General features: G+C 37.6%; 1 protein-coding gene across 1 annotated transcript; it reads left to right on the forward strand.

Annotated features, from left to right (window-relative positions):
• The first annotated feature begins 2,206 nt into the window (after positions 1-2,206).
• LOC125179154 lies at positions 2,207-10,157 on the forward strand. The gene is made up of 5 exons (XM_047884443.1): positions 2,207-2,248; positions 3,197-3,393; positions 6,094-6,331; positions 7,840-7,986; positions 8,938-10,157. The coding sequence occupies exons 1-5, from the start codon at positions 2,210-2,212 to the stop codon at positions 9,103-9,105; spliced, it is 789 nt and encodes a 262-aa protein (XP_047740399.1). The 5' UTR covers positions 2,207-2,209; the 3' UTR covers positions 9,106-10,157.
• Positions 10,158-14,109: the final 3,952 nt, after the last annotated feature.

The following is a 14,109-nucleotide window of genomic DNA, read 5'->3' on the forward strand; positions in this document are numbered from 1 at the left end:
AGGTTAATACTATGAGGTATTATTAAATAACATTCTTGAAGTTTGTGAAAAAATAGACAAAATATGTTAAATAATGCACACATTCTACTAGGTTGTGAATAATGCACATGCAGGAAGAACTTGTATAGATTAGAGAATCTTCAATGAATTCTGGTCTGTAATGAACATTGTATCAAGACAGGTAAGTTTTCTGCAACGATGACTGTAAAAAAATGCAAATTCGAAAATAATCACTTAGCGAAACTACATAATAAAAAAAACAATCACACGAGAACGTTGCTCAGTATATATGACCGGAATTATTATGTACATTTATGAAAATATGAATTCTACATATGATCGAAACACTAGCTGCAAGGTATAGGCAGGATAGTATCGTGCCACGATACAATTTTCTACGCCATGCTCGTACCAAGAAACCCAATTTTTTTTGCTATAAATGCGCTAATATTTTCTTTACCACGCGCTCATTTACCATGAAAGTGTGGATACATTTTCAGTCAGGTTAAAAAATGTAGAGGTGCCCACGTGCCTTTAATTTCACTGTCGTAGTGACTGTATGGTCGTTTAAGATGCATGTTATACATAAAAAGGAGACTTCATACGAAATATTAGAAGAATACGTTGGCTTAAGTCAACACCGCACTCACAAATTTACAGGGCAGGTAAAGAGTTCTCTGCCATCATATATTTAATTATTTAACTGTCTACAATATCAACGTTGATTCGATCGATGAATAATGTGCCCAAGTCCATAAAATATACAAATGAAACGTGCATAGCCGAGATCACAGATAAGCAATTGTTAATAGATCTCCACAAATGTTACATTGCAGTTCATGAAATCTTCATTTGCCAACTGAATTAGGCTATGATCATCACCTCTTGAATCTTCCGTCGAAACTCATTGTCAGCTGAATAGTCACGTAGCAAGGTCAGCGTCTGTCTCATCGAAACCGCGAAGCTAACGAATTAATTTCGATATGACGATCTTCCAAAATGGAAATAAAAAGGTTATGATAATCTAGCTGCGCAATCTCAAGCGTGAAATTCTTTCAAAAGAAAATACAAGGAAGATTTGCATTTTAAAAAAGTCAAAATGCAGAAGAAACGAATTGCAGCTATTTTAATCGTTATGCTTCATACTATAATTTGCCACTGCAATCCATTCAACGGAATACAATTTACAACAGACAAAGCACAAAAGCTATATGATTTCGAATTTGTGTTTAGTGAACTAATTTTGAAAACTCTTGCGGGGGAAAATTTTTTGCTGATCGTGGACCCCGTTTTGAGGCTCAATGCAAGTTTCTCGGACGTCGTCGATTGGACACTGACCAATGCATCAACTCCCTGGAGTTTGATTTATTGGGACGAGTTCACCAAAATCGACGGATATATTCCCCGGGAATTTATCCGAGGAGGTTTTATGAGTATCGTGGTGGTTTTCGTCAATGATCCATATGAATTTTTTAGTCAACTTGCCAAATCTTCGGTCTGGAACCCAGAACTACTTATACTCTTCTCTTTGGATGCAAAACTCGAAACCGATACCATTGCGAAACACAACACAGTACAGAGATCAAAATTTATCATTTTGATCAAACCGGGCGTTTTGAAAGACCAATTCATAGTTTATAATGTCCGTCACACTAATTTTGAACTTACACATGCAAGTGAGACCGATCTTCAGATGGTAGGTAGGTGGGACTATCAGGCCTTTCAACACAAATTCCAACGGTCTCGAACAACAATTGACGGCTTTGGAGGTGCTAAAATCGACTTAGCAACCTTTTGCTGGGATTTCCCATTCATGTACCCTGGACCAAACAACACGTGCCCAGGAGCTGCCTTTGATATTCTCGATATCTTAGCGAAAAAATTCAACTTCTCTTATACGTGGCAAGAAAGACCGGCCGATGATCGGTGGGGGTCAAAGGAAAACGGTTCGTGGACCGGGATGTTCGCAGACTTAGCCTACAACAAAAAATCTATCATCATAAATAATATTGAACTCACATGGGACAGAGAAGCAGAATTCGACATCACGTACCCGTATTTCAGCGAAGGGTTTAGCTTCATACTCAAGATCCCAGATCCATTACCAGAGTGGCGAGGAGTACTGTACCCATTCACTACCAGAGTTTGGGTGTACATCTTAATTATGGCTATAGTGGTTGTTGCTCTCTTTACTATTGCAATGTCCATCATGCAACCCTACAAGCCTCACCACATAGGGTTCTTGCAAGTAAGTCCCAGATTAAGGCCTGGAATTTTAAGCAAAATCGGAAAAGTTCTGACATTCTAAAAATCATGGGCCATAGGACCCACGATGGTAGACAGGTACGGGTGGGTTTCTATTGCCGTGGAGTATTCGATCTTAAAAACTTTGACATTTGGATACGGTTCTCAATTCGTTCAGTATGAATTAGATAGGAAATTTTCGACGTTTCATTTCAATAGGGCACACATTATTCTTGCGTCAGCCTTTTTGATGCCTTAAAACCTCATTTAAGAACGTGCACAAGTGGATCGACAGCTCCCCTGAACTCACCCGCGAACTCGTCGGCAGACTTAAACGCAAAACGTAACTTTTGCGTAACCGAACAGCTCATAAGTACCTCAATTCTTGAGGGATCAGCATGAAATTCAGAAAAAAACAAATAGTAGCAAGACACTGTGGTAGTAATCATTGCAAATTTTTACGATGCGGTATTCTTCATTTCAAAAATTTTTGAAAACAATCAGGTAAGGTTAGGTCATGTTGAGATAGGTAATATTAAGATTTGTTGGATTGGTTAAGATAGGTTAGGTTAGGATTAGTTAAGATAGGTTAGGCTATGATTGGTTAAGATAGGATAGATTAGATCATTATGATTTAATAATAAATAGCCAACTCTAACCAATCCTAACCTAATTTAACTCAATTTTTAGAAATTTTCGCTTCTATCGAAAAAGCAGCTACTTAAAAAATTTCGACGATTACTATCGCAGCGTATTGCTTACACCTACAAATGTTTCAAATTTCATGCAGATAACTTCAGAATATAGGGGGCTTATGAGCGGTTTAATTGTGCCAAAGTTGCGTTCTGTTGATGAGTTCGGAGAAGTGTCAATCAAGTACGTGCACTAGGCCAGTAATGCGGAGAAAAGTTAACAGCGCGGAGATAACTGATAATATATTCGCTCTCCTCAGTTGGTATCAAGCTTGGCGAACCAAGGCTACAGTAGCGAAGTTCATGGTGGATGGATGCACGTGTGGATGCTTCCATGGTGGTTTGTGTGCTTCGTACTCTGTTTGGCCTACACATGCAATTTTGTGGCTTTCCTTACCGTCACCGTGCCTACAAAACGCATTGAAACCATCAACGAGCTGGCCGACTCGAATATAATGTAAGTAGCATGAATATTTCCTCACTAGAATAGAATTCGAATTACTTACTCAGACGCCATGTAGCTACTCGTATTTTCATCACGGTTGAATATCATTTATTGATTTTACTTCCAACCTCGTAAACATAACTTGCATTTAGTAAGACCAAAAAAGCCCATGAAATGAGATATATATTTTTGTAAACTTGATTTCCGGAAGAGCTTACACCTCGTTTCTCAACCTCAATTTAGGTATAGTAACGCCGCATACTCGCCCTGTGCGTAAATTAGCAGCTCTTAGTTCGCGTTTCGCTCCATTTCGCCGAGCAAAATAAGCGCCTGATTAGCACTCGATAAATTCCCTGGTGACTGTGAAGCGTTCGTCTAACTCTAACACGCCTGATTTCTTCAGGGTCGACACTTCTATTTATACATGCAGCTGTGAATATGGTATATTTGAACTTTTTTTTAACATAAGAGTGTGAACTTTTAATTCTTTTTGATGCTAGTAAAAGTTTTTTGGCAGCGTGTATGGCCGATTTAAAGGTCGTGACCGTAGGTCACCACGCACCCCAATTCCAATTCCAATACCGTCCCGTGCAGGCATGGCCGAATCTGAGAGCGGACTGTAAAAACTACCCCGATAGCGAGGCAGAGATGGCATTTCATTACTTAATTAGCTCTTGTATATCTCTATACCAATTTTATAAGATGAAGCATGTATGAAAAAAATCATATTAACAGTTTCAACATATTCTTACATTGACCTGCGCTCAATGTTATCCAACATTCACCAGCGCTCAACATGCCCCCACATTGGCTACAACTAAACATACTCACCCATTCACCTGTACCAAACTATTCTATACATTCTTCAGTACGAAAATTTTCTCCTTCCCCACTCCCCAGTGCTAAACCTTCTATCCCATTCACCATTAGCAAACATTCTCCCACATTCAGAAGTATAACACATTTTCTCTCATTCACCCGTATCAAACGTTCGTTCCCATAATTCAGTAACATATATTATACCACATTCTATCACATATCACAGAATCAAACAATCTTCCCATTATCCAGTAGCAAACTTACTCTTACTTTCAACGCCACCAACTTAGCGTATCTGCATGAATCAATTCAAATGCGTGAACGTTGCATGCAAGTTGTAACCATTTCAACGGGAAGTGGCTCTAATTTAGTCGCCTATTTCATAGCGTCAAAATATCAAAATATAACGAATTGCGCGCGGTATTACAATTCAATGCAAAACCCGATTTAATAGCAAGAAAAGGTCCCGTTTTCGTTCAATTTTCATCGAGCATGATCTACGTAAATCCAGAATAATTTGATAATAACTAGCTATTTCACGATACGTAACTATAGGAGTTTCGTCGAGTAAATTATTTTGTAACGGTTTCAAAATTCTGTCAACAACTTCTGTAAAGACAAGAATTTAACCATTCCTATCGTCGAAATTTCAGATGAAATTGGCCATTCTAACATTTCTGGTTCGTTAATAACTTAAGAATCTATTTTTTCATGCAATTTGTAGTTCTTCGAAAACAATAACATTCAGGACTAAACCGGAAACAAACCTGACGATACAACGGAATGAAGTACAATATTACGGAAACGAAGCAAATAAGTTACTTACGAATGGGTTTGATCTTGTATCGCCATTATGTATCGCCTTTTTTTGCAAGCCGGTCGTGTTGACGGCCGATTCAAAACCTCACCACGAAACAGCAGTCAGCCACAGAATTGAACATAGAAACGTGTGCTAATATAGACATGTTTTGGTGTAATTTGGCAGAAGTTTATTTTTTACATAGATATCTGAACACGAATATCTTCCACTCTGTGATTGCCTCTGGGGCGAAGCCGAGCACCACAAATGTAACTCATATATTAGCGCTGGTGCCAACGTTCAGCCTTGGCGTGGAATAACTACGCTCTGCCGCAGATATATAGAAGCAGCAGACCACACCGGAATACCGTAAGCCAGAACAATTCCGCACTGCTGGCGAAAAGTTAATATCCCGGAACGATGACCCTAGAATAAAAAGTTACCACCCGTATGAAAAAAAAGTAAAATGAAGCAAGACGTTGCGTGGCACACAGATAAATACTTAGGATGATCGTCAGTCTCTCGTACACTGTGTTGGAATCCTGAAATTAATGACAAAACATTTAAAACTAGTCAATTGAATAATCCTCCCTGGAGGCTCAGCAGAAATAAGGAAAGGGTGCAATGGTAACGTATGCGCATTATTAGAAACGAATAATCCTATCTAAATTCAACCTAACTTCGAAATGAAGCTCTTTTTCAGATCCCATGAACTGTTAGTAGGAATTAATGTTATACTAAGTTTTATATAAATATTATTCTAAGTTTCAACAATCAGAAGCTTGAAATCAAGAATTACATTGCAATTTAATTGCGCAACCGGTGAAACGTGTTTCGTAAGCTGCAGCTTAAATTTGTTGAGTAAAGTTGCTATGCAACCTTCCGAGAAAGAAAAAGACGACGACTCAACTAGCGAAATAGAATATAAAAAAATAAACCTATTTCTTCTCTGGTTGAGGGCAAAGAAAAAATCGTTTTACTAACAATGTAAATAAAATTTATACCTTTATTCCCGTGCAACGCCATGCTCAGTTCAACTTGTCAGCAGAGGAGCCGTAGCAAAGTACTAAAATATTTTCTATTGATTTTTCCAGAGTGGCTATGGAAGACTACGGAAATTTTGTTCCCGGTGCGCTGCGGCAATCAACAGACCCAAGCTTGGCGAAAATTGGGGCCAAATTACAATTATTTCATTCATACGAGGAGTTGGGCCCAATGCTACAAGAAAAAGTTGCTAAAGGGACACATGCTGTTATTAATGGACAGTCCTACCACTACTACGTCAGGGATCTCAACAACGTCACGTCTCAGACCTACTTCATGCAAGAAGTGGTAAGAATTATGAAGTTTGCCTTTTAGTGTGTGACAGATAAATATTTGCAAAATATTTTTCTCAAAATCCAATCATTTTTTCCCCATTCGTGATTATGATTCGGCTTTTACTAGCCTGTGATGGTGCTTTTGTAGTTTCTAAATTGGTTGAGATTTAGGTGAAAGTTTACCAAAAATTTAAAAGCAAAGAATAGTCCACAAAAATTAATATCTTTATAGAAAATGTTTCGGAGTCCAGCTCCATCGTCAGTTCTTCGAACCTAAAATTTTTATAGAATGTCACAAATTAAAACAATTAAAAACACCGAACGCAATTAAAAACCTACATTTACAAGTAATAGAGCATAAGAAACCTATGTATACACAATTTCAAGGGGACAGGAGTTAACAGCTGAATTAAAACTGGGCCTAAGTTTAAAAATGTACAATAATTCTAAAATACGCAAACCTGAAGTACCGGTGGTGGAAGCTAATACCCTAAAGTCACTGTCAGAAACAGGGACATCACACTGCTCTGCATGCATGAGTGCGCACAGCCGAATAAGAGGGGCGCGATAGCAACTGTCCGGTCCTACAACTCCTGCCCTTATGCTCAGCGATCCTGGAATAAATATTGCGCGTCGTCAAGCTGACGTACGCAGATGCGCATCGTGCACAACAATATTGAGTAACCAGGGACGATCGCATATGGAAAGGGAGCATATCTATATATCTATAGAAAGAACTGATTTTGAAAAAGCGATTTATGTTCATATGCTTGAATTGTCCTTACTCTGTGTGTTTCTCAGGCGATGATATACTTAGGCGTGTGTAAAGCCTCCTGACTGTTTTTTTTCTGGCAACTTTATGTTCGATGCGGTATTCACCTATGCGTTCTGGTTTAGCTCGTATATGATCGTATCCACTTCCTACACTTCCGTTTCTACTCTACTTGTCTTGGTGGCAATATCATAAGCTCACGTCTGTTGTGTCAGTGCAAAGTGCCGCACTTTATCGTTTATTTCACAGGCCAAAACCGAAGCAGAGGGCACATGTTAAACCAATACTTGATACAAAAGGTGCTCTAACAGAATTGATAGAGCATAGGTAGCGCTATCTCGCTAATTTTTTTATTGATATATTATGACGTGATAGTCTATTGACAACTTGTATTAACTGCAAGAATATTTATAATACTCGCATATGAAGTAAATCTATATGGTTCTCTTTTCATACTGCCGTTGGGCAAAGCTCGACGAGAACATAATTTTTTGTATATAAAGGTGTTTTTTGAAAAATGCGATATTTGTGATGCCAACAAAGCAATTTCCCTTGGCAGCTGCACCCCTGCACCCCTGCATTTCCCTTGGTTCCGGCTGCACTCTTATGCCAATTTCAAATAGGCGAGAAATCACTGTAAGTTTGCAAATTACACCAGGTAGTATGAAAGCGTGAGATTCTATTCTGACGAGGAAAATGTAATAGTTGAAGATAAAACGTGTGGTTTTTCTTTTATTCTCGGTGCGCAGTTGTACCCAAGCTACCTGGTATACTACCTACCGAAAAACACGCCCTACACCGAACTGCTTTCTGAGAACCAGCAGCGCCTCGTAGAGGCAGGCATTATACGAAAACTCTACAACAAACACATGTTGAAGGAGATTCCCCCTGATAAGGCAAGTACTGAAATAAATTTGAATAAATGCAACAGGTATTGTGATGAACCATAAATGATACCTATTTGAGCTGTAATTGTAAATAATATGCGTTTAAAAATTACTTTTAAAAGACAACACTTCTATAGAATCCAGTGTCTCCTATGTTACCATCTACAACGAATTTCTAATTTTATTATCATATATTACAAAAATTAATTTTACATATCATTTGTATAATTAAAAAAAATTTCAAATGATTTATTACGCCAATTGATTCATGCATTGTCTCTGCCTTCACGCAAGTGTGCAAAATTTTTGATCGATTGGTCAGGTAGAAGTGTGTTAAATATCGATTATAAGATTTATAGCAGACAAACAAACAACAAGAAGTGAAGTTAAAGAGAAGTGTTGTATAAAGATTGAGCAATATCGATTCAAATAGCTAAGATAAGTAGTAAAAAAAGTTACATCCACGCAAAATTTTATAGTAAACGATGACCAAAAGTCAGGATTAAACAATAACTGCGACCCGTTTCGACTGGATTCAAGGAATAGCCAAGCGTAGTTATATTTAATGTAATTGAAGTCAGACTCACCCAAGCATTTAAATTGAGTGAAGGAAATTCAGTGTCATGAGAGTTCGAGCTCAAATCGATTTTCCAGGCCACGTGGCTCACTCTGAATTTAGATTTTACTAAGTATTTGACTGAATAAATTACTTTCATAGAAGTATCGATTACTTTCATAGAAGTATCGATTCTTTCAAGCGAGTAATTACTTGTAAAAAGTTCGGTTATCAGGTTAGGGAAATTAGGCAATGAGAGCCTCGCCGGTCTGTACACACCCTCCTTGCGGTGTCCAAGTTTGGCTGTCGCTCTTGGCCCCACAATAATTGACGAGGTTTTCACTGAGGATTTCCTCACAAAGTCTAGATAGATGTAAGATCTGCTCAATTTTCTCTTCTTGCAGGAAGATGATTTGCGACCCCTGGCTTTGTCCCACCTCGCGGCCGCCTTCATCCTCTGTCCCTGCCTGTACGTGGGGGCAACTTTGTGCCTGCTGCTAGAGCTGCTCACCGCGCGGCGTGCAAAGCAAGGGAAAAACACGTACGCCATGGAATCCCTTTTCCTGGGTTGAATTTTTGATTATGCGAAGCGCGAAATTCCATAGGATGAATGGAATTTGAACAGTTCAATGCATTTCCACAATTAAAAATGAACACCGCTTTCCATTTGGAATTTGATGCGGCAGTTCACTTAAAATACTACCCTTCTTCACCGAACTTCTGTCAGTGGGTCAGAATAATTCTTGCGTTCATATTGCGCCTATGTAGCCTAGTAGTCCCACCCTATGCACGTGTATCACTAGTAATAAGCAAGCACTTTAGATCTTGTGAACGATTATTCGTTCGTTTTTTCCCTAGAAATATTTATTGTCCTCCCTAAGCAAATCTGACAACGATTTACAACTACTGCTACGCGACATCAACATAACCACAGCTGCCCATCGTCAAAGTCAAACGGTACAATAACTTGATACTACATTTATTAGCTTATTTAGTAAAACAAATGCACCTGAAACTACATGTCAGAGATTAATAGGCGATGCATGGAACCTGGTGGCTCGCGACAAGTGGACGGACCTACTAGTGGTGCTTGATCACAAAAAAGTTAATTATCGCTGATGTAGTCCAATAGTAAAGTATTGAATGAGTAGGAAACAGTCATATGTTCCAACAAAATTGTGTCAAAAAAATTCCTAAGAAAGTTGTACTATGAAAGTTGCATCTGCTGTGTGTAATTCGATTAGAATCAAAATAATCGACATAAATTGGATATGCTTCTTTCAATGAATAAATTCATTAATACGAATAATACCGTAAGTAAACAGCGTTTTCGGTGGCAATTAATGATTCTAGCTAAATAGCTGTATCGTTTTTGAATGGATAAATGCTTTAAAATCTGCAAAAAAAACGAATCTGCGTGTGAGTCTTTAGCCAAAATCAGCCTCTACACTGATCATAGACCTCTTATGTTTAGGGTATACGTTTTTCTATTCTCCACAGCCTACGTTCTAGAGTAAATACTAGTCGCCATCAAAATGTATTATACGAAGAAGTTATTTGCCTGGATTAGCAATATTTAAATTTTTTTGTGGTCCTTAACCTCAAAGTTAGATTTGGAGAAGAACGCGCTGTAAAACTTTTATCTATTTGCGTAATCGTTCGCATGATTGTTTCTCTGAACATTTGCGAACACAATATCCAAGAGATGTTAAATTTACTTGTCACATTGGAAAATATCGGAATTATTAATTAATTCAATAACTTATTATCGTTTTGGAATATTCTCAAATTTTGCATGAAAGCAGCTAATGGATTATCGTGCAAGGGTAATTATTGAACTTTCCTATTGTCAATCTTGCAAAGTCTGGCCTGGTAAATTCTGCAGATGTGCGGGTGGAATTTGGCCAGGTAAATGTGCTGATGTAGCACATCGTGCAGTTCTATTTCCGCTCTTTGCGGGCGCATGCAATTGAAAGAAAAATTTTGGTCAAAGACAAACTTATTATCTGAGTAAAATGAAGTAGTGATTCATGGTTCTAGAGAAATAACATTTACCTTGAACATGTGGCTCTTCTATTTTTAAATTATATAATTGTACATCGATAAGTATAATTTAGGTTTTAAATTTTAGGCAGCACGCAATCACGGAAATTGCGCAAACTCAGCGTGAATTAAAATAGAATTTGTTTTGCTTATCCTCTTTCATAAGCACTTCGACTTAAAGCAATGACTATTCTATTGTTGGCAAAAATCCATACATATATACTGTATATCACACATTCATTTGTATTTTTATTTCCTAATATTGCATTCATTTCCCTAGTTGTTTCCTAACCAATGATATACTCACATACAGATGATATAACACTGCATACATTAGTATTCATGGCAAATTTGAATGGAGAAACTATGTTATTTCAACAGAATGTTGCAAACAAACAACGGTTCATGCAAGCGCAATTTGTGGCAAAAAATTGCTGTCGTATGAGTTACTTATCAATCTCTGGCATTAAACAAATAAGTTAGGGAGAATATCAGTGTTGTTTTGTAACGCTAAAATTTAGTATTTGTAGCCATGTCTCAGACATCCGCCAAGACATAGGCGAAATCGCATCGTCGCTTAAAATATGTTTATTTTTTTTTTCACTGAGAAAACGTCATTCAAGTCTGCATAATTGAACGGGATGGAGCAATGCCGCGCAAATATATGATCGTCCATGGAATAAATATGAAATGAGAACATGGACGTGCAAAAACTTACAAACTTTTTATTTCTGCTGTCTAGCCCAGAACTCAAAGCATCAGCGCCCTGTCTCGCCGAACCCAAAGCTTGAGCTTCAGTTCGGACTTGAATTCCATAATTGCGCTGCGTGAGGCGGCATATTGAATCAGTGGTGTTCACGGTGGATAAATTATTAAGTTAACAACGCTCAATGGGCTCATGAATAAATTAATTGTTGCCGCAGTTCGTATGAACGAGTTTTTTCAATATACCATGTTTGCTGGTATTTATCGTAGTGATCGACAGAAGGCTAGCCGTCGCAGTTCAATAATTCACCTATACGTCTATAGCATTCGTTTGTAAACGTAGATGCCGACACTTGCTGTGCCACGAGGAATCACTCTGAGCGGTTGATTTAATTTATCTTTCAATATTTAATTATTGATTATTTGGTGTAAATAATTTATTGATTTAATTTATCTTTCAATATTTAATTATTGATTATTTGGTGTGAATAATTTCACACAATCGTTCTTAAGGTAAGTGATAGTTAGTTGAATGATAGCTTTAGAGATTTATTTAATTTATTTAGATGAAACTATTTATAGATGAATGTTGAACAAACAATAATTGTTGGTAGACTTGAAGGAGTCGGCAATGGTCTCGGCAAGGGAATCAAGGACATCAGAAAATGCGTCATGCTATCGTCATCGACACCAAAGAGTTGCAGCTGGTCTTGAACAGATGGAGTGATACTGAAAATAAAAATAAGGGTGCAGGCTGAATACAGGTGGATGAACAAGTAACCGTTTCTAAATTTCAAAGTATCTTGTGAGATTTTAAAACAAATAGTAAAATTGAATGTTAACACACCTGAGTTAATTGTGGACTCAGTGTGGTAATACACTTTTTGAAGAAACAATTAAATGAAAATAGATGAAATCAGATTAAGGAGGATGCTTCAGTTAGGAAATAGTATAGAATAGTTCAAGAGTTTGATTAGAAAGAAGGTTAATGAACAAGTGACGACTTACGCTAGTGACAACACAGCTATTTTCAGTGCCGCCATCTTGAACTTTAAGTAAATTGAATTTTAATTGTTGAAGGTGATTAAGATATTTTAATAGAATTAATTGAAACTGAAGCACCCAGTTGAAAATAAAGCATAGCAGTTTGCAACTAAACAAACGAAAGAAACTCTGGCAAACAAAATAAAGTAAAGACACAGCAAAGTTCAAGGAAGTTTAGTAGAATTTAACTTGAGCATAATTGAAGCGGCGCTGGCGATCTATATTAAGGCGGTGACGCAAACACTTAACCTTCTCTTCTTGGTTTCGTACCTCTCCTCAACCTGGCGTATTGCTTTCTACTCCTTTTTTTCCGGCTCCCCGTTCTAACCATCTCAAATTACGGAATCTAAATTACCCCAAATTATCTTAATACTACCCCAACACTTTATTTATATAAAAGTTTAACAATTGAAAATCAACGAACGGTGGGAAATTTCCCACATTGGTTCATGGACCATTTTTTCATTAACATACCGTACCATATTCCCCTATGTTTTTCTTATGTATCAAGCGGTTGTTTCTAGCGACCGTATGTCATGGAGAAGTCGCCTGAGAATTGGTCTGAGAATTCAAGCTTAGTAAACACTGGCATAGAAGAAACTTTTTTTTAAGGTTTTGGTCTATCAATTGGGTCTATCATTGGGAAGTGTGACTGTCGCTATAACAATATGCCTCATATAAGCACCCTCCTGTTGCATGTTTACAAATGTGAGCCACGTATTTTATTCGACGGTAAATGACACATTCGGTCTTAGAGTGTAAGCGCAGGTTTATACATGCAATACAATTGGCTAATTAATACCGTTGCTCAATATGACCAGATTTATTATGTACGTTTCATGAATCTGCGAATTCTATGATCGAAAAACTAGGTACAAGGTATTGGCAGGTACTACAACAAGGTTTCGTTTTTTATATAGGCACAATAGTATCGTGCCATGATACTATTTTCTACGCCATGCGCGTATTAAGCAATACGAATTATTTTTGCTATAAACGGGATAATATTTTCTTTACCATGCGCACATTTACCACGAAAGTGTGAATGAATTTTCAGTCAGATTTAAAGAGGATTTAGTGGTGCCCTAATGCATATCATTTCACTGTCGTTGTGACTGTTTGGTCGTTCAAGATGAATGCTATACATAAAGAAGGAGACTTCATAAGAAATGTTAGATGAATGTGATGGCCTAGGTCAACACTGCGCCCACAGATTTACGGGGCAGGTGAAGAGTTCTGTGCCATCATAGATTTAATTATTTAACTGTCTACAATATCAACGTTGATTCGATCGACTAATAATGTGCCCAAGTCCATAAATTTTACAAACAAAACGTGCATAGCCGCGATCACAGATAGGCAATTGCAATAGATCTTCACAGATGTTGCATCGCAGTTCATTGAATCTTCATTTGCCAACTGAATTATGCTATGATCATCACCTCCAGAATCTTCAGTCGAAACTCATTGTCTCCAGAATTGTCACGTAGCAAGGTCAGCGTCTGTCTCATCGAAACTGAAGGAAGTAACAGCGAAGTCATCGAATTAAATTTGATATGACGATCTTCCAATATGGAAATAATAAGCTTGTGATAATCTAACTTTGCAATCTCAAGCGCGAAATTCTTGTTGCAAAAGAAAATACAAAGAAAGATTAAGGTCTCAAATAAAGTCACAATGCAGAAAAAGCGAATTGCAACTATTTTAATCGCTATGCTTCAAACTTCAATTTGCCATTGCAATTCATTCAACGGAATACAATTTACAACAGACAAAGCACAAAA

This window comes from Hyalella azteca, unplaced genomic scaffold (genome assembly GCF_000764305.2).
Source record: "Hyalella azteca isolate HAZT.00-mixed unplaced genomic scaffold, Hazt_2.0.2 contig15442, whole genome shotgun sequence".
NCBI lineage: Eukaryota > Metazoa > Arthropoda > Malacostraca > Amphipoda > Hyalellidae > Hyalella > Hyalella azteca.